Source organism: Mus caroli, unplaced genomic scaffold (assembly GCF_978045245.1).
Source record: "Mus caroli unplaced genomic scaffold, Mus_caroli_1 scaffold_6, whole genome shotgun sequence".
Taxonomy (NCBI): domain Eukaryota; kingdom Metazoa; phylum Chordata; class Mammalia; order Rodentia; family Muridae; genus Mus; species Mus caroli.
In genome coordinates, this window is record NW_028227261.1 from 30,898,473 (window position 1) to 30,919,981 (window position 21,509).

General features: G+C 43.7%; 1 protein-coding gene and 1 pseudogene across 3 annotated transcripts in view; one reads left to right on the top strand and one right to left on the bottom strand.

The window, feature by feature from the left end:
• The window catches only part of Kiaa0319l (KIAA0319 like), a 101,614-nt gene that overhangs the window by 54,534 nt on the left and 25,571 nt on the right, over positions 1–21,509 (bottom strand). For all 3 annotated transcript variants that reach the window (XM_021159597.3, XM_021159598.3, XM_021159595.2), the window contains exon 3: positions 7,743–8,263. In XM_021159597.3, coding sequence (XP_021015256.1) covers positions 7,743–8,263 — 521 coding nt within the window. The remainder of the gene's footprint in view (positions 1–7,742; positions 8,264–21,509) is intronic.
• Positions 4,016–4,552, top strand: LOC147004210 (large ribosomal subunit protein eL29 pseudogene; annotated as a pseudogene).

Consider the following 21,509-nt stretch of genomic DNA (forward strand, 5'->3'; position numbering starts at 1 on the left):
CAGAGGCAGGTGGATTTCTGAGTTTGAGGCCAGCCTGGTCTACAAAGTGAGTTCCAGGACAGCTAGGGCTAAACAGAGAAACCCTGTCTCAAAAAAAAGGGTGGGGGGGCCTTTGTGCCTTTGTCTGAGGTCACCATTTCAAAGAATGGTTGAGTCCCCACCCCAATGCATTCATGCTAATTGTTTCTGTAGACTAAACATTCTTTGTATTTTGCATATTATCTGAGTCTGGGGTCTTCCTTCAGTGATTTTGTTTTTGTTTTTGTTTTGAGACAGGGTTTCTCTGTATAGCTCTGGCTATCCTGGAATTCACTTTGTAGACCAGGCTGGCCTCAAACTCAGAAATCTGCCTGTCTCTGCCTCCCAAGTGCTAGAATTAAAGGCATGCGCCACCACTGCCTGGCCCTTCAGTGATTTTGGACCCTTACAAACTCAAAAATAAAGATACACATTACTTCAGAGTCAAGGGTTGGAAAAAGGCTTTCCAAGCAAATGGACTCAAGAAACAACCTGGTGAAGCCATTCTAGTATCTAATAAAATAGACTTCCAACCAAAATTAATCAAAAGAAATGGGTAAGGACACTTCAGACTCAAAGGAAAAATCCTCCAAGACTACATCTCAATTCTGAACATGTATGCTCCAAATGCAAGGGCACCTATTTTTGTAAAACAACAACTGAAAAAAAATAAAAACTTGAGACCTGTGATTCATGTAATTTATGTCAAATAACCCAAAGAGTTGTTTGTGAGCTTTGAAACCTGGGGCCGAGAACATAGCAGAACAGGCCAGGACATGCCCTGGCAGGCCCTTCGTTAAGACATTCCTGAGGCTGCTTGGCCATAAAGATAAAGAGAGATAAAGAGAATGACATGCCAGACTGGCCTGGTGCCTCCCTATCTCCCGCCCTTCTGACCTAAGTTAAATGTTATCTGCATGTACAGTCTGCTGATGTTTAAATGAACCAATCATGTGAAACCGAGCCAATTCCTCCCCAGCCCCACCCCTTTTCTTTAAAAACCCCTAGCTTCCAAGCCTCATGGTCGAATCCACTGTCTCCTGCGTAAGATATGTTTCGACCCCAGAAGCTCCATTAAACAGTCGAATCCACTGTCTCCTGCGTGAGATACGTTTCGACCCGGAGCTCCGCCATTAAACTACCTCCTGTTTTTACATCAAGATGGTCGTCTGTTTGTGATTCTTGGGTGCACGCCGAATCAGGAATTGAGTGGGGGTTTTCCCACTAGGTTCTTTCACAACAACAATTACTAAAGTTTAAATCATGCATGGAACCCCACACATTAATAGTGGGATACTTCAACACCCTACTCTTACCAATTGACAGGTCATCCAGACAGAAGCTAAACAGAGAAATAATGAAACAGATGTTATGAATCAAATGGACTTAACAGACATCTATAGAACCCAAACACAAAAGAATATACTTTATTCTCAGCACCTCACAGAACCTTCTCTAAAACTGACTCTATCACAAAGCAAGTCTCAACAGATACAAGAAAATTGAAATATGCCCCTGGATCTTATCAGACCACCATACTTTAAAGCTGGACTTGAACAACAATGAAACAACAAAAAGCCTACACATTCATGGAAACAACAAATCTCTACTGAATGACCACTGCGTCAAGGAAGGAAGGAAGGAAGGAAGGAAGGAAGGAAGGAAGGAAGGAAGGAAGAAAGAAAGAAAGAAAGAAAGAAAGAAAGAAAGAAAGAAAGAAAGAAAGAAAGAAAGAAAGAAAGAAAGCAAGCTAAAGTCTTCCAAAAATTCACTGAAAATGAATGCATAACATACCCAAAATTATGGGACACAATGAAAGCCGTGCTAAAAGAAAAGTTCATAGCACTAAATGCTTCCATAAAGAAATTAGAGAGACCTCATACTCATGACTTAACAGCACACCTAAGAGCTCTAGAACAAAAAGCAATAAACACACCCAAGAGGAGCAGATGGCAGGAAATAATCAAACTCAAAGCTGAAATCAATCAATTAAAAACAAAGAGAACAATGCAAAGAATCAAAGAAACAAAGAGCTGGTTCTTTGAGAAAACTCAACAACACAGACAAACCCTTATCCAAGCTAACTGCAAGGCAGAGAGAAAAAAATATCCAAATTCACAAAATCTGAAACAAAACGGGGACATAACAACAGGTACCAAGAAAGTCCAAAGAATCAATAGGTCATACTTCAAAAACCTGTCCTACACAAAATTGGAAAATCTAAAAGAAATGGACAAGTTTCTCTATAGATACCACTTTCCAAAGTTAAGCCAAGACCAGATAAACAATACAGACCTATAGCCCCTAAGGAAATAGAAGCAGTCATTAAAAGTCTCCCAACCAAAAAAGAAACAAACAAAAAACAACAACAACAAAAGAGGGTCAAGTTGTTTTAGCACAGAATTCTAAGAGACTTTCTTTTTTTAATTTTTTTTATTTTATAATATATTTATTAGATATTTTCTTTATATATATTTTAAATGCTATCCCGAAAGTTCCCTATACTCTCCCCCCACCCTGCTCCCCTACCCACCCACTCCCACTTCTTGGCCCTGGCATTCCCCTGTACTGGGGCATATAAAGTTTGCAATACCAAGGGGCCTCTCTTCCCAGTGATGGCTGACTAGGCCATCTTCTGCTACATATGCAGCTAGAGACATGAGCTCTGGGGGTACTGGTTAGTTCATATTGTTGTTCCACCTATAGGGTTGCAGACTCCTTCAGCTCCTTGGGTGCTTTCTCTAGCTTCTCCATTGGGGGCCCTGTGTTCCATCTTATAGATGACTGTGAGCATTCACTTCTGTGTTTGCCAGACACTGGCATAGCCTTATACGAGACAGCTATACCAGGGTTCCTTCAGCAAAATCTTACTGGCATATGCAATAGTGTCTGGGTTTGGTGGCTGATTATGGGATGGGTCCCGGGTGGGGTATTCTCTGGATAGTTCATCCTTTTGTCTTAGCTCCAAACTTTGTCTCTGTAACTCCTTTCATGTTTATTTTGTTCCCTATTCTAAGGAAGAATGAAGTATCCACCCATTGGTCTTCCTTCTTCTTGATTTTCTTGTGTTTTGCAAATTGTATCTTGGGTGTTCTGTTTCTGGGTTAATATCCACTTATCAGTGAGTGCATATCTAATGACTTCTTTTGTGATTGGGTTACCTCACTAAGGATGATATCCTCCAGATACATCCATTTGTCCAAGAATTTAACAAATCTGTTGTTTTTAATAGCTGAGTAGTACTCCATTGTGTAAATGAACCACATTTTCTGTATCCATTCTTCTGTTGAGGAACATCTGGGTTCTTTCCAGCTTCTGGCTGTTATAAATAAGGCTGCTATGAACATAATGGAGCATGTGTTCTTATTACCAGTTGGAACTTCTTCTGGGTATATGCCCAGGAGAGGTATGCTGGATCTTCTGGTAGTATTATGTCCAATTTTCTAAGGAACCTCCAGACTGACTTCCAGAGTGGTTGTTCAAGCTTGCAATCCCACCAGCAGTGGAGGAGTGTTCCCCTTTCTCCACATCCTCGCCAGCATCTGCTGTTACCTGAAATTTTGATCTTAGCCATTCTGACTGGTGTGAGATGGAATCTCAAGGTTGTTTTGATTTGCATTTCCCTAATGATTAAGGATGTTGAACATTTTTTCAGGTGCTTCTTAGCCATTTGGTATTCCTCAGTTGAGAATTCTTTGTTTAGCTCTGTACCCCATTTCTTAATGGGGTTATTTGAATTTCTGGAGTCTAGCTTCTTGAGCTCTTTGTATATATTGGATATTAGTCCCCTATCAGATTTAAGATTGGTAAAAATCCTTTCCCAATCTGTTGGTGGCCTTTTTGTCTTATTGACAGTGCTAAGAGACTTTCAAAGAAGAGCTAATAACCAATACTCTTCAAATTATCCCACAAAATATAAACAGAAGGAACACTGCCAAATTTGTTTTATGAGGTCATACAATGGTATATTATTTAGTTATTTTTAAAAAATGACATCATGAACTCTTTCTCTATCGGTCCCAGGCACTGGGGGAGCCTTGGGTTACCATGCAGACATGCCAAGTTCAAGTCCAAGTTCAAGAACCACATCACACACAACCAGTCCCACAAATGGCACAGAAATGGCATCAAGAAACCCAGGTCACAAAGATACAAATCTCTTAAGGAAGTTGATCCCAAGTTCCTGATGAACATGCTCTTTGCCAAGTAACACAAGAAAGGCCTGAAGAAGATGCAGGCCAGCAATGCAAAGGCAGTGAGTGCACGTGCAGAGGCCACCAAGACCCTGGTAAAGCCTCAGGCCATCAAGCCCAAGATGCCAAGGGGCCCCAGCCACAGACTCAGCCGTCTGGCTTTCATCGATCACCCCAAGCTTGGGAAGCAGATTCGAAGCTACATGGCCAAGGGTCGTAGATTCTGCCAACCAAAGCCCAAGGTTCAAACCAAGGCAGAGGCTGCAGCTCCAGCTAAGGTCCAGGCTTCAACTACATCTCAGGCTCCCAAAGGTGCCCAGGCCCCTGTAAAGACCCCATAGAAAAGGCTTCTGCCAATGGGAAGACAGATGGACTGCTGTGATACACCTACCTATACGCTATTTGCAGATGAGCAGTGTTTACAAATAAATTTGAGACAAGATAAAAAAAACCCAACATCATGAGATCTGCAGGCAAATGAATAGAACTAGAAAAACATCATCCTGAGGGAGGTGACCCAGACCCAGAAAGGCAAACATGGTGTGTTCTCACTAGCTGTAAAGTAAAGGATAGCCAAGCTACAATCTACAGACCCAGACAAGTTAAGTAATAAGGAGGGATCAAAGGGAAACACGGGATTCTCACTGTGAAGGGGAAATAAAATAGACATCATGGGTGGATGGGAGAAGGGTCTGAATGGAAGAGTAGGGTAGAAATCACAGTGGGCTGGGAGCAGGTGGGGAAGGGAACAGGAGGGATCAGATGCAAGGAGGATGGAGGGAGAGAGTACTAGGAGAGACAACTGGAGTTGGGGGTCATCTCTGGAACAAGCTAGAAACCCAGTGCAAAAACAAAACAAAACAAGACAAGACAAAAAAAACCTCCCAGGAATCTATGATGGTGACCCTAGCTAAGACTTGTAGCAATGGAGGATACAGAGCCTGACCTGGCCCATCTCCTGTAACCAGGCAAAACTTCCAGTGGAGGCATTCCAGCTACAAAACCTTCAACCTACAATTTGTCCTGCCTACGTGAAGCGCCAGGGTAAAAGGAGCATAGAAATTGTGGAAGTGGCCAACCAATGTCTGATCCATCTAGAGAGTCTTGCCATGAGAGGAAGCCCATGCCTGACACTGCCTGAAGGACCAGACCCAGAGAGCGGACAGCCCAGAGTCCTAGGATAGAAACAAATACAACTAGCAAGAAAAAAAGTGAATGAGATGATTCCTAGTGATATCCTGCTATGCTCATAGATGGGTGACAGTTGACATCAGAGAGGCTTCAGCCAGCAAGTGATGGAAACAGATGGGGAGGAAGGATTGTAGGAGCAAGAGGGGTCAAGGACACCATAAGAAAACCCACAGAACCAACTAACCTGGGCTCATAGGGGCTCACAGAGGCTGAACCACCAACCAGGGAGCCTGTATAGGTCTGACCTAGGCCCCTCTGCACATATGTCACAGCTGGGTAGCTTGGTCTTCATGTGAGACTCCTAACAGTGGAAGCAGGGGATGTCTATGACTCTGTTGCCTGTTTTTCACACCCTTTCCTCTTACTGGGTTGCCTCATCCAGCCTTAACAGGAGAGGACTGCCTAGTCTTACTGCAACTTGTTATTCCTTGGCTGGTCAATATCCAGGGGAGGCCTGCCCCTTTCTGAAGAGGAGGAGTAGATGGGGGTTGGGGGAGGGACTGCAATTGGGATGTAAATAAATAAATAAACAGACAGACAAACAATTGGGCGAGTAGAAAAGTGGGAGAGGGTGAATATGATCAAAACAAATCGGATGAAATCCCCAAGGAACTAATAAGAAGTTAAAAAATGGTAAATTCCAGAAATGAACAATTGGTAAGTTTTAAGTAGCATTACCCTTATGATAAGCATCATGAAAGTCTCTTACCATTCTGTTTCATCTGAACTGGGACATAAATCTTTTTCCAGTGCATCCAGTTACATAATGAGGTATCAGATCAACTCTCCCATATGGTAGGCTTATATTAAAGTAGCACATAGTTTACTTAATAAATGTCCCAAAGCAAAAGAATAGTAATACTAGAATTCCTGATATGAAAAAAAAAAAAAAAGCCAAAATGCTTCCACCTAAGTGAGAATGTGAAAGTTCTCTCCGGGAGCTGAAGAGATGGCTCAGCAGATAAGTTCTTGCTGAGAACCAGGGTTTGATTTCCAGAACCCACAGGGTAGCTCACAACTGTCCAGAATTCCCATTCCAGGAGATGTAATGCCTCATTCTGACCTCTGTACGGCACCAGGCACAGATATAGGAACGTCATGCAGCAGTCTATACAGAGAACCAGTACTATTTTCAAGGGTCGACTGAGGGCTCAGAACATACTGTTTTGATGAGGGAAAGCTGCCATCATCCTTGTCATCCTTAAGCACTTAGCACTGCTCAGCAGGAGAGCATGTGTGTAACATGCCCAGGGCTAGGTTCTGTTAATGCCATAATCACACACCACTGGGAAGGCTTAGCTTCTTGTGTCAGTATCCCCTGAGGACACAGGCCATGTCTTACATGCTTCCACTCTTCTAGTGCTTAGAGAAGTACCTCACATTGATGGTGGGCTTCCTTAACTGGTCGTGGGCATACTGAGTCAGAGTGGGGTCCTCTGAGGCTTCACTCAGAGTTCTTCCCAAATAGTCAGGCTGGCTTTCGATGCCAGAGCTGCTGCCCAGTAGCTGCATGATTTCAGGCAAGCTGCTTCATCTCTTTTGGGCCTCAGTTTCCTCACTAGTAAAACAAAACTAATAATACCTACTTGGAAATATTGCCATGAAAATTAAACAAAATGACATAGTACAGGGATTAGCACACACAGTGCCTGGCAAGTAGTAACCTCCCCACTCTGGTTTGGACTTGACAGAGACAACTAGGACAAAACAAATACAAAAATAAGTCACAGTAACAAGGCAGACTGCGCACAGAATGAGTCACTCCTTTTAATCATTGTGCAGGAAGAGCAACAGTGAAGAAACATAATAAGCAGAATAAACTCTATTGGTGGCATGTCCCTCAGCATATAAGCTTGGTGAGAATGTCCCCAGACACCTCTTGGTTGACAGACTTCATGCATCCCAGCCCAGCAGGTCAGATCTTGGTGGACCATACCAGGATGGTTCATTCAGACTGGAATAGAAACCAGCTCATGAGGGATGTGTTTATAGGCAGGAGATGGAGGAGGAAAACTTGACGGCAGCTACACCAATGACTGTTTTTGCAATCTGGCAGAAAACACTGCAAAGCCATTGGTAGAGGCTCACACCCACACAGCAGCACTTACCTGTAGCCAAGAACTTGCTTAGAACAGATAATGAGCAGCTTTCCGCTCTAACGAAAACAGTTGTTAGACCTATATAAAATGAACATTCCTAGGACCTCTGAAGAAACGCCAGCCAGCTTTACACATACACCAGCCTGTGAGCACTGGCCACGGGCGGCATCAGCTCAGTTGCTCATGCATGGATGTGGAGGAGCAGATTCACGGTCTACTCCCTAGGACCCTGCTTGCTTACCTCTGCAGAGCTGGGACTCAGAGCGCCTGCTTCCGCAGACTGATTCACTTTAGAATGTTGCATCGCTCCACGTGTAGGTACCACACTGAGATCTCTCTTCTGCCGATCCCTGAGTAAGCTCTGGTGGTGACTAGAGGGTACAGAAAGGGTGAGGGGAGCCCCAAGAAGGCTCTGCCTCCTCCACGATGTCCTGCCCCAGCCTAGCCTCAGAAAATGTGGTTCATCATCTTCAGGCAGAAGGCCCAAATCATCTGTAGTTTGGGATTTTTGAAAAATGACCAGCATGGAATTGGAAGAGTCTGTCCTAAAAGGCTGGCAGCTCTGGGGCTTGCTGCAGTAGGCCTGAAAGCACCTCCCTTCCAGCCACCAGAGAGCGTGACAGGCAGAGTCGCGGCAGCAGGCAGCCCGACAGGCTTGGAAAGGCAGGCTTCCTTCAAGAAGCCTGAGGTGATTTTCTCCCTCAGTTCTCAAGCCAGCTCCATAAAGTGTCTTCCCCCGTTGGCATCTGCTCCCATTAGCATCTAAAACAAAGAATGAAGACACTTTAGGAAGAACCCAGCGCGGGAGGGATTACTGTGAGCCCAAACACCACCAGCATCTGAGGCAGAATCAAAGACAGGTTTGTTGTTTTCACTACATAACTTGGCCGGTCTAGAACTCACTATGTACACCAGGCTGGCCTTGAACTCACAGAGATCTGCCTCCAGAATGCTGTGATTAAAGTGTGAAGCGCCATGCTTGGCTGAAGGCAGGCTTAGGAGGGTAAGAAAACAGTATTGAGTAGAGCAGAGGGAAGAGCACATTTTGTTTTCAGGATATTAACTTCTAAGAGAATTGTTTCACATTTGTGGAGGAGGTCCCCTTTCCAATGAGTTTCTACCATGTAAAGCCTTTACAATGAGTCCCAACTAATAAAACAAAATATAAAATAAAATTTAAGACGGATTCTTCTGACGGAAGTGCAGAGTCCCCAAACTTGACCTTCTAACTTGCTTCCAAGGTGTACATCAGGGGGAGTGGACAAAGTGACCAGAAGTGTAGGAGATGAACAAGCTGCAACATTTTCCCACTGAGCTAACAGCAACACAGGCTGAGCTCTCCTGACTGCATGCAGGTGACAGGTACAGTATTTTCTCATGAGTTGTTTACCAGTCACATGATTTTGCATATTGTGTCATTAGCCAAAGTACAAGTGAAAATTACCAAAAATTGTAATCATGAGAGCAATCATCCTAACTGGATTTTCTGAATGACAACCATAGCAAACCACATAAATACAAGGAGACATGCAACGGTGAACTACTATAGGTAACCTGGATGATACCATGATCCCAGATTCTCAGTTGAACGATGTCAGGCACGAGATTGATGCGCTTCATCATTCCCTCTGACAAAAGCAGCTGTAAATGTAATGTTGTTTTGAGTCCGTCTTAGGGTTTCCATTCTGACAAAAGGCAGCTTGGGGAGGGAAGGTTTTATTTCACTCACAGTCCCATGTGACAGTGCATTACCAAAGCAGGGAGGGCAGGAGCTCAAGCACACGGGGACCTGGAGGCAGGAGCTGATGCAGCGCTGTGGAGGGGCACTGCTCACTGGCTTCCTCAGACTGCTTTCTTATAGAGCCTAGGACCACCAGCCCAGGAGTATCTCCATCCATAACGGCCCAAGCCCTCCCTCATGTATTATTCAACAAGAAAATGTCCTATAGGCTTGCCTGCCTAGCCCATTTAAATAAAAATTATTTATTTTATGTATATGAGTATCAGAAGAGGGCACCAGATCCCATTACAGATGGTTGTGAGCCACTATGTGGTTGCTGGGAATTGAACTCAGGACCTTTGGAAGAGAAGTCAGTGCTCCTAACCTCTGAGCCATCTCTCCAGCCTGTCCCAGCCCAATCTTAAGATGAATTTTCTCAATTAGGCTTCCCTCCTCTAGAATGTATCAAGTTGACATAAAACTAGTCAGCACCCTCCACCAGATCCTAGCCTGACATAAAACTTAGCTAGGTCTTCCCTCCAACCCACCCCCCAGTACTGGAGAGTAAACAGGGCATCAGACATGTGTGTAAGTACTCTACCACTGGCTATCTCTTCATCCACTTTTAATCTTTTACTAAAGATTTCAGGGTGGCTCTGAACTCACTGTGCACCAGGCAGACACTGAACTTGAATCCTCCTCTCAGTCTCTCCTAACAGCTGGATTACAGACCTTGCTGTTTTTCCTCAAGTTTACAATGTAGCCAAGGATAGCCTTGAGCTCCTGATCCTCCTGTCCCTACCTCTGAAGTGCCAGGATTACACTACAATACCCAACTGAGAACACCTCTTTGAACCTCCTATTGACTCAAAAAAGAGCACTCTCTTTTATAGGCTTAGTCCTGTCCCTGAAATTATAACACAGGAAATATATTTGAGAGCTAGTATATTAGATAGCTAGGTAGTTAGCATGGGCCACACAAAGGGAGAACCAGATTTTGGATCTTAAGAACTTAAGTAAATGCCAGGAAGATATGCCTCAGAAGGCAGAGACAAGAGATGCCCAGAACAAGCCAGCAAGCCGTATCTATGAGCTCTCTCTCAGGCTGACTGAGACCTGCCTCCTCACATTGAGTGCACTGGAAGAGTGATGGAGGGTGATTCCTGATACCAACTTCAGGCCTCCACATATACTTCTGCTCAAACACATGCAAGCATACTACATACATGCATGCTGCACACACACATATGACAACAGAAAAAAGAAAATGTAGCTGTGTGCATGCACATGCATGTGTGTAGATTTAAATTACAGATAGAAAACATGCAATAGAATCAGAGCATTGATGAAGTGAATGAATACACTTGCAGATACACATAACTAAAAACACACTCTAACTAAAGCAACAACCTGTTAATTGGCCAGAACCAATCTGACTCCCACGAAATAGTCACTAAATATCCAACAGACTAAATGTGGACACTAATCAACTGGGAAATAAAAAGAAGACATAGGCAGACTTCTAGACTACTGAGTCAGAAGTTCTATGTATGGAAGCCAGCCTGCCATTATTCTCTGAAAAATGAGAGCTACATTGGCACCAACCTAACACCAGACAAGGCAACTTAGATAATCAGAGTAAACAGAACTTCCCTAAGAAAAGACAAGGAAATAACAAAGCCAAAATAAAAAAGAAGCCATTGAAATACCCTTTGTGTCTTTATCTACCTCTCCACAGCCATTCGCAGCATGAATGAGGCTTGGTAAGAGCTGTGTCTACAGTCATTGCTATGGGCAATCAACTGTGGCTTGGTGATTATATTATAAACAATGGTAAAAGCCAGGCATGGTGGCACACACCTTTATTTTTTGTTGTTGTTGGTTTTGTTTGTTTGTTTGTTTGTTTGTTTTTCAGACAGAGCTTCTCTGTGTAGCCCTGGCTGTCTTAGAACTCATGCTGTAGACTAGGCTGGCCTCGAACTCAGAGATCTTCCTGCCTCTGCCTCCCAAGTGCTGGGACTAAAGGTGAGTGCTGCGTGTGTGCGTGCGCGCGCGCACGCACACACACACACACACACACACACACACACACACACACACACACACACACACATATCCAGAGCTACACAGTAAGTAATAAGTAAATAAGTCAGTAAATACGTCTAGCTACCTTTGTATCATCAAAACAACTCCGAAATATTCCAAGACAGCAACCTTGTGGCAAGTCTTCAGATCTATTCTATTCGCTACTTTATTAATCACCAGAGACATCATCATGACAATACTCATGAGAGGTAATGAGGTGTTGTGATTTCCATGAACAAGCCATCCCACTGTCATCTCTAAATCACTCTCTAGGATTCACAACCGAGCAGCTGTAGAGATGAGAGGCAATGGACATATATGTAATAAAGCCTTTAGCATGTCTCCACAACAGAAGTATGAATTCTAAACTCACCTGGCCTTGGAGACTTTGAAGACACCAGTTCTGCACTGTGACGTTCTGATTCCTAAAGTCATTGGGTATCACTTTGACAGCAATCATCTCACAGGGATCAGGTTCAAGTCCTGTCTGTTGCCCTCAGTCCAGGGAACCATCCCAGCACAGAGGCATCAAAACTGTTATTCATGTAAAGAATCCGGTGTCTACTGCCAGAAAAGTCAGCCTCAGGCAACTGCTAAGCTCAGAAGAGTATGTATGAGTGACACATAAGGAGAGCAAGAGTCTTCTGTGGAGAGGACGAGCACACCCCTGTCTACCTGCCCCACTCTTAGAAACACGAGGCTCTGACAGACAGTGTCCTGTGAAGGAGCTCCTGAGGCACAGAGGGTAACGTCTGTATAGGAAAAGAGTTAAGACAACAAGAGGAATCTGAATGAGGTGATCAGAGTAACCATTGTACTGACATGGTGCTTATGTCAACAGAAAAAGAGGATTAGGATTGAGTAGAGTAGCTGCATTCAGCTTTCAGAGGAGAAAACACCAACATTTGGAGGGACCATGAGAGAAAGTCTAGCACACACAGCCACTCAAGAGAATTGAAGTTAAATGGTTCAAAACACAAAAGAGCTAAAGGAGGAGTTCAGAGAATCGTAGGAAGACTGTTGACATAGAACTGGTCCTTCCAAAAGCACAAGCCGAAGCCTATAAAGACAGTTTTCCGTGAGACCCATCACTGGACTGCCAGACAGAGTCCACCCATTACCAAGAAGAAAGTTCCTTCAATTATGAAGTGACCAATCACAAACTCAGGCTGTTGGCAGGTGTAGGCACTAAAATCAAGGGGTCTGTGGGGATTCTTGGATAAGAAATACTGGTGGACTGCTTGAATCTGAGAGGGCATTTCTTCTTGTGTGCATGACAGATGGTCACTAACCTGTGGCCACTACCCCAGTGATTCACAATGTGAAGAAGTCTCGGGCTGGTGAGACGGCTCAGCAATTATGATCATGTGCTGCTCTTGCAAAGGATGAGAGTTCAATGCCCAGTACCCACCTGGCAGTTGACAACTGCTTATAACTCCAGTTCCATGAGATCAAATGCCCCTTTCTGACCCCCTCAGGACTGCACTCAAGTGAGCCAACCCATAGTCAGACAGACAGACAGACAGACAGACACACACACACACAAACATTAAAAATAAAATCTTTTAAAAGTAATCTCTGGGGCGTGGCCAGTGTGTTTTTGATTTGTGTGTGCACAGAGGAGATCAGAAGACAACTTGATGAAGTCGGTTCTCCCACTATATGGTTCATAGGAATGGAACTCAAGTTTTCAGGATTGGCAGCAAGCAGCTTTACATACTGAACCATCTTGCCAGTCTGAGAGGGAGTCCTTTTTAATACAGCCAAACGTTCCCTTATGTGTAGATAACCTGAAGGTTCCTCTTCCTTTCCTGTAACTGGCCAAATGGGACCTGCCTGTGTGTGTGGAAGTTCCATGTCTCAGAAGAAAAACAAAACAAAACCACGTTATTCTTTTTTTTTTTTTTTTTTTTTTTTTTTTTTGTGGTTTTTCGAGACAGGGTTTCTCTGTGTAGCTCTGGCTGTCCTGGAACTCACTTTGTAGACCAGGCTGGCCTCGAACTCAGAAATCCGCCTGCCTCTGCCTCCCGAGTGCTGGGATTAAAGGCGTGCGCCACCACGCCCGGCTCACGTTATTCTTTTTTGTTGTTTTCTATTTTTGTAAGTTTGGTTTTTGTTTTTGTTTTTGTTTTTTGAGACAGGGTTTCTCTGTGTAGCCCTGGCTATCCTGGAATTCTATAGACCAGGCTGGCCTCGAACTTAGAAATCCGTCTGCCTCTGCTTCCTAAGTGCTGGGATTAAAGGCATGCGCCAGCACTGCCTGGCATAAGTTTTTTTTAATCATTATCAAATGGGAAGATATTGTAATACTTAAAGTTTTGGGGGGGTTGTTTGTTTGTTTGTTTGTTTAAATTAAAATACCTCTTGTGCTTTATTATACTTAAAAACCTTTAGGAAGACCTCAACTTTTATTAGTTATCAAATAAAACATGTCAGAGAGAACCCCTATTACCATGTAATGTGGGAACTTCTTCAGGGTTGACAAGAGCATTTGCTCAGCATGCACAAACTCAGCACCACAGAAAATTAGGCAAGGGGACAGGAGGAAGAGGAAGGAAGATGAGACGTTTAAGATCTTTTTCAACTACGTAGCAAGTTCAAACCCAGCCTGTGGTACATGAGACACAGTGTCGAAATGTTGAGAGAGACAGGAAGAGACTATATTATTAAATGTAGTTAGATGTAGTAAATCACACATAAGCAATTTATTCCTTTTGATTATCAAAAAAGAAGAATTTGTACAGTGATATGGCTTAACATTAAAGACTGGGTGACTTGAATTTGATCTTTTGAACCCACATAAAAGAAGGTGAGAATAGACTCCATCCACAAAGTTATCTTCTGACCTCCACATGCATGACCTGACATGTATATACATGCCCATGTATGAATATGCACACATAAATAAATATATTAAAAATTACGACAGTTTGCAGAAGTTGGTTCTCTCCTTCGACCATGTGGGCCCTAAGGAACAAACTCCTGATGGCCGGCTTGGTGGCAAGCTTCTTTACCCACTGAGCCATCTTGCTGGCTCAGTTAGCCTTTTAAAGTGTCAGATAGTATTTTAGGTTCTGTGGGCCTTAAGGTCTCTACTGCAACTACTTCATTGCCATAGTAGAACAAAAGCAGCCATGCTGTTCTAATAAAACTTTAAGTACAGAAACAGGAAACAGGGGTAAGTAAGGACAGTGAATGGATAAATATGATTGAAGCATGCTATATGCATGTATGAAAACACTTAATAAAATAATTATATGTCATCAAAATGCCCCAAGAATATTTTTAAAACCAATAAAACAGGGAGCAGCCAGTGTCCGCCGGGGGAATGTGTAGACCCCAGCTTACCATGTCTCTGATAACAACACACCTTCTGACTTTGTTATTGTTTTGTCTTTTGAGAAATAGTCTCACTCCATAGTCCAGGCTAGCCTTGAAATCACAGCAATCCTCCTAGCTCAGCCTCTTGAATACTAGGACTATAAGAGCGAGCCAATATGCTCCACTCCTTTCCTTTTTTTTTAAATACTAGCTTTTCTCATTTTTTAAAAGATTTATCTATCTATCTATCTATCTATCTATCTATCTATCTATCTATTTATAGTATGTCTTCAGACACAGCAGAGAAGGGTATCAGATCCCATTACAGATGGTTGTGAGCCACCATGTGGTTGCTGGGAATTGAACTCAGGACCTCTGAAAGAACAGCCAGTGCTCTTAACCTTTGAGCCATCTCACCAGCCCCATTTTTCTCATTTTTAATTTTGAGTGTGAGAGCACATGATGAGTGTAGGTCCCTGGAATCAAGTTATAGGCAGCTGTGAGCCTTTCTGACATGGATGCTGGGACCCACACAAATGCTTCTTACCTCTACGCCATCTCTCTGGTCCTACTCTTCTGCATTCTTGGTATTTTGTGACAGTGTTCTTTTTTCTTGTGATAGGTTTGAGTTTATTAGGTTTATTAATTTTTCAAACCACATTTTATTTTTATTGATTTTTTTCCCTCTATGGTCTTCTGTTTGCTTACTTGTATTTCATTAATTGCTCTTAATGTATTATTCTTTTTCAATGTTTTATAGAGGTATAAAACATTAGTTTCCTATCGTAAAAATTGAGCCTGCCAATTACACATTTTTAAGTAGTACACATTTGTAAGCCCACCACTTGGGAAGCTGAGGCAGGGTATCACAGTGATCTCTAAGCCAGCCTGGGCTACAGAGCAAGATCCTGCCTCTAAAAAACAAACAAGTAAACAAAGTTTAGCCATTATTTACATAAAATACCTATGTAAACAAAAGCAGTATTTTATTACTATTAAATGCTACGTACTGGTGTTTTCTCATTCTAGTGACCAAATACCTGAGAAAAAGCAGTGTGAGGATGGAAAGCTTCTCTGTTTGCCTCCAGCTCAGCGGAATACAGTCCACCACAGAGGGGACTGGTCTATGGTACCAAGCAGGAGACAGAGAGAAGGGAGCTGGTGCTCAGCTGGCTTTTTCCTTTCCCCTTTCTATGCAGTCTGGGACCTGAGCCCACAAGTGAAGATGCCACACATTTTCAACATGGGTCTTCAGTTTAACCCCCTCCCTGAAAACACCTTAATATACACTCCAATGTATGCCTCATTGGTGCGCTAAGTGCTTACTAATGCAGTCAAGGTGGCCATAGGAATAAGCCATCACACGCCTGTTCCATTGGGGTTTCATAATTAGAAACACAGAAAACAGTTCTTCCCCACCCATTCACTCGACGAGAAAAATCCCTCCTTTTTTTTTTTTTTTTTTTTTTTTTTTGGTTTTTCGAGACAGGGTTTCTCTGTGTAGCCCTGGCTGTCCTGGAACTCACTTTGTAGACCAGGATGGCCTCGAACTCAGAGATCCGTTTGCCTCTGCCTCCCGAGTGCTGGGATTAAAGGCGTGCGCCACCGCTGCCCAGCCTTTTTTTTTTTTTTTTTTTTAATATGCTGGAGTCAGACTCCCAGAACTGCATTTATGCACTGGTGTGAGGGAGTCAGACCCCCTGGAACTGGATTTATTGACAGTTGTGAGCTGCCATGTGAGTACTGGGAACTGAACCTGGGTCTTCTGGAAGAACAGCCAGTGCTCTTAACCACTGAGCCATCTCTCCAGCCCGGGTAATTAACCATCCTAAACAGATGCCAGCCCTAACTTCATCTCTGAACACCAGTCACTAGAAATTTAACCTATGAAGGATAACCTGACTTCTCCAAGATTCAATTGCTGCTGCTCTTGGAAACAGTGAGAGGAGGGGGCGGGGCACTGAGGGAGTCAATATTGCATTCCAGAAGAACGTGGATAAAAGGTGAGGTGAAAATAAACTCCAATTTTAGATCAGTTCCTCTTCCTGCCCACGCCTCCATAGGCTGGCTCTGCTCCCAGGGATTAGGCAAAGCAATATTAAATGCTTACAAAAAAGGGCTTACAGTTGGTAGAACCCGAGACTGAAAACCCTTTGAGAACGGCTGGAGCTCACTGTTGGGAGGAACATATAAAAATCTCAGCCAGAGTGGGAGCAATGCGCAAAGCTAATCACTGTCTATAATGATGGCAAAGCAAAGAAGACAGAACTCCCATATGTGTTACCTGGATGATCCCCAAAACAAGAGGCCCTGGAACTAGCAACGCTTATTCTCACCACTCCTCAAAAAAGCAGAATTCTAATAAATCTGGCACAAAATCTAGACCAGGTTCCATAATTCCAAGTAGCAGAGTGAAAAAGTCTACAGAATAAATGAATTATTGCCAGGAGGAAATTCACTAAATGCTTTCAGTAAGCCGTGAACAACTCTGGAAATATTTAGAGACACTGCAGTTGCCTCTGGCATTCTTAAAGCTCAGGCAGGTAAGAAGCCTGATTTCAGGAGCAAACTTGGAAACTCCACTGGCTGGCAACCACATGGGGGAGTAAAGACAGAACACCCACTACCTCAAAAACCACACTGAGAAAGCGCCCGGGAACTGAACCAGATCCATCATACTGCATCCAAAGGCAAGGGCTGTGATGGTGGAAATAGAAGTAGGGACCAGCATTGCTTCAGAAAAGAAAAAACCCTGAGCAGCTGATAAGTTCTTCCCTGGGGTGGGTTTTTTTTTTTTTCTGCAGAAAACAGCGCAAAGAGGGCATTGATTGGTTGGTAAAATCTGCACGTTTTAGTGACTGTTTTAATTTATCAGAGCTAAAATTATTTTATGACGTCTCATAATTCAGTCACAATGTATAGAATTCATCAACTGTTTTCCCCTGGACCCTTTAATGAGCTATTAGTCAGTGGTAAAGCAGAGCCTTAGATTTGGTACTGAACCTGTGAACTGCGGCTGTACGCCATCTACTTTCCACCAGCCATCATCAAAGGCAGGCTGTGTCTCAGCTATGATGAATGCCCCAGAAAACTGGGAAACAGGCACACTATTAGAACTGCTCAAAAGCCACCTTACAAGCACCCCACCCTTCTTTTGCTGTCAGGATGTCTGTTGCCTATACACCCACTAGTGAACAAATACAAAATTGGTGCCACGTTCCTCCCCACACCAGCTTTCCTCTGCAGAGTATGCTCTGAAGAGGAAAGGCCAGGCAGGGGGGTAACAAAAACCCTTCCACTGGGTGCAATTAGGTATTATGAAGTTTGAAAAAAGCCAGAGTAATACCATTCCCCCTCTCCTCTTTTTCAAAAGGGCCAGCACTTTTTTTTCCTCTTAACTGCACAAGCTGGACTAAAGGTAGCAGCTGCCTCACAAAGCAAGGCTTTGAAAGGAAAATAATTACTATGCGCTCGCTGCCTTTGCTGTGTGCCTAGATTGTTAAGAGCACAGTTTGTTTAATGTTATGGTGTAGGTAACTTGCTGAAACTAAACTCTGCTAAACAAGAGTCATTGGCCTTTCACTCCTTTCCTGTGGCTGCAGCGTTTCCATGTTCCTATGGGTCATTATGACAAACTCTCCAGGACACAGCTGTCCAGCTCTTATGTTTCTGCTGCTATTTACATTAACGTTCGCTGATCTGTAAAGATGAAAAACAAGTTTTCAGAGTTAGAGAGATAGCTCAAGGGTTAAGAGCACTGGCTCTTCTTCCAGAGGACTGGGGTTCAATTCCCACTTGCTCATACTGTCTGTAAGGCCTACATTTCTGCCCTGGATGGTTCTCTGTCCACCTCATGTAGCCTTCCTCTGTAAGTGCTAGGCCTGTACCTTGTAGCTTTGGGTTTATGGGCGCAGTAAAATGCTTGACACTCTGTAAACATCCGTAGATTTCCCTTAGTTTTTAAGTTTATTCAATGGTTAAATAAATCACTTGCGTTTTAGTCACTGGAGTGAGATTCCCACGCCGAGAAGTCTCCTTGGCAATCAGTTTGGAAGTTAGGTATGGTAAGGCTGCCTGCCATCTCAGCCCTCATGAGACTGAGGCTCAGGAGGACCTGAGCTAGACCCGACCTCACAAGGACGAGGAGGAGGAGGGCGACTGAGGAGTGCACTCACACAGAAGCGTGATGAGTGTGCAGAGCAAACCTGAAGAAACGCTCAGTGGCCAAAGGGACCACTGAGTAGCGAGCCAGCTAGGAAATAGGCTTTCCTGTCAAGACCCTAGTCTGGAAAGCCCTTTCAAAGCACACTGCAATCTTTTTTTTTTTTTTTTGGGTTTTTTTGAGACAGGGTTTCTCTGTATAGCCCTGGCTGTCCTGGAACTCACTTTGTAGACCAGGCTGGCCTCGAACTCAGAAATTCACCTGCCTCTGCCTCCCGAGTGCTGGGATTAAAGGCGTGCGCCACCACGCCCGGCCACACTGCAATCTTTATGAAAGGACCAACAAAGTCTCAGATCCTAGAGCTGCCTATTTCAGACCACTCCATTTCACTTCAAGATGAGAGAGGTTTTCACCATGGAAACTTCTGAACAAAGTCCACAGTGGAGAGCAGCTTCTTAGTCCACCCAGGCAGAAAGAGCACACAGACACACAGACACACAGACACACAGACACACAGACACACACACAGACACACAGACACACACACACACACACACACACAGACACACACACACACAGACACACACACACACACACACACACACACACAGACACACACACACACAGACACACACACACACACACACACACACACACAGACACACAGACACACAGACACACAGACACACACACAGACACACACACACACACAGACACACACACACACACACACACACACACGCCCATTGCTGCAAATACCCGCTCCACTCCCCTACCCTTGGCTGAAAAAGACACATTTTAAACATCTCAAAGCTCTCTGAGGCCTTCAGCTCCTGCCTGCTACTTACTAATAAATGAAAAGTTTGCATTAATTGGATATAGTTGTCATGATGTTTCAAAGGCCCATCTGTCAAGGTTTAGCCCAGAGGCATTTTTCACAACCAAGTGTTAATCAAATCACTGGTATAGCTGAAAATAGCTCTCTTACCATAAAGTCACCTGCTCAGAAACAATCCAGTCATTAAGGACTTTATAATATTTCAAGGCAGATTGAAGGCAAATGATTAAAACGTGTACTTTAAAAACAACAACCCCCCTGTAACTAGGGGGCTACGCTGCTGCACGTGATGTACTCAGAATCCTGCTTTGCTTTTTCTCCCACCACCGTCTGACTAAAAGACTCTAGAGAATGCTGTCAGCGAGGAGAGCACGCCTCCAAACCTCAGCGGGAGAGGAGCCCACACCTCTCCATGGAAGGCTGTCTTTGTATTGCAAAAAGCACAGGTATCAAATGATAACAGATAAGCTTTGATTTGTATATAAAAGTGTGGGCTCCGTGAAGGAAAGAAAATGTAAAAAATAAAAAGTACCTAGCTCTGAAGCCAGGAGCTAGCAGTCCCTGCGCGGCCCCCTCGTCCATGTTATTGTTAAGAAGCTGCAGTTGATTGCTGTCTCTGACTGCAGTTATTATGAGCTGATAAATTATTTGCATTCAACTACAATCACACCTACCTCCTTCTGAAACCCCCACAAAGGACCTTGAATCAGAGCCTGTTTTGTTTTGGAGAAGGCTTTTCCCCCCACCCCTGGTTTGTTTTCTTGTTTCTAAAGAAAAGGTCATTTAGAAAGCTACAGCAAAGTCATACAGATTAAATAAATTAGCAATGAGCATGAAAGGAAACAAAGAAAAATACAGCTAGCTATAAAACGTTATTTCAGCAGATATGGCAAATAGAGGAAAAGTTTGTCACTTTATCCATTGAAAGCCTCTCTTCTGTAGCATTATGTAAGTGTCATAAAAAAATAATTAAAAAAAAAAAACATCTGCAGCAGGCTGAACTGGGACATATGAGGACTCGACACAACTGAGCTTCCAAAACTTAAATATCTCAAAGCACTTTTTTGCTTATAGCAAATAAAACGGAGGGCTGCAGATGCTTCCTCATCTGTGTGTAAATGAAAGCGGAGCCGTGTGAGTAGTTAGTATTCTTAGAACTGCTGAGAGCCAGTTTATTTAAATTAAATCAAAGCCAATCTGTATCTGTACAAAAATAATGTTCTCAGGGCTCTGACTCTCTAGACGCTACAGAGCTACAGCATTCTCCCTCCATAGCTCCCTCTGACATAAAGAAGTGAAAATCCGAGCCGGGCAGACTGAAACCACTTCAGAGGAATCCAGGAAGGGGGGGAGGGTTCAAAGGAATCAAAATAGCCCGAGTCTCACCAGTGGCCTGCGATGGAGAGGGCTGGGCTCCTCTCTGCCCTATTCTTTGTGCTCCCATGGCACATCTTGGACTGTGTCATGTGTCCATCCTTTCTCCCTCTTCCCTGCTCCACACTGTGAACTGTAATGGTAGGAACTAGGTTGATTTTAGCCTGGTATAGTATCTATTGACCTGACAAGTATTTACAGTATGTAAATACAGTACGCCTAGCTATTGGTTCTCACTAACTATCTGGATGGCATAGCTTAAAGAAGGCTGGAAGGGTAGCTCACTTGCTAAGATGCCTACTGCACAAGCCTGAAGACCTGAGTTCAGAGCCCCACAACCCATGAGAAAAGCCAGGGACAGTAGCTGGGGCCTGGAACCCCAGATCTGAAGGGGATGCTGGTAGAGAGTCATGAGCACCCCTGAAGCTCTCTGGCCAGCCCACCTGGTCTAACTGACTGATGTTCTGCTTCAGTGAAAGTTTCATTCTCACAAAATATAGGTAAGGCC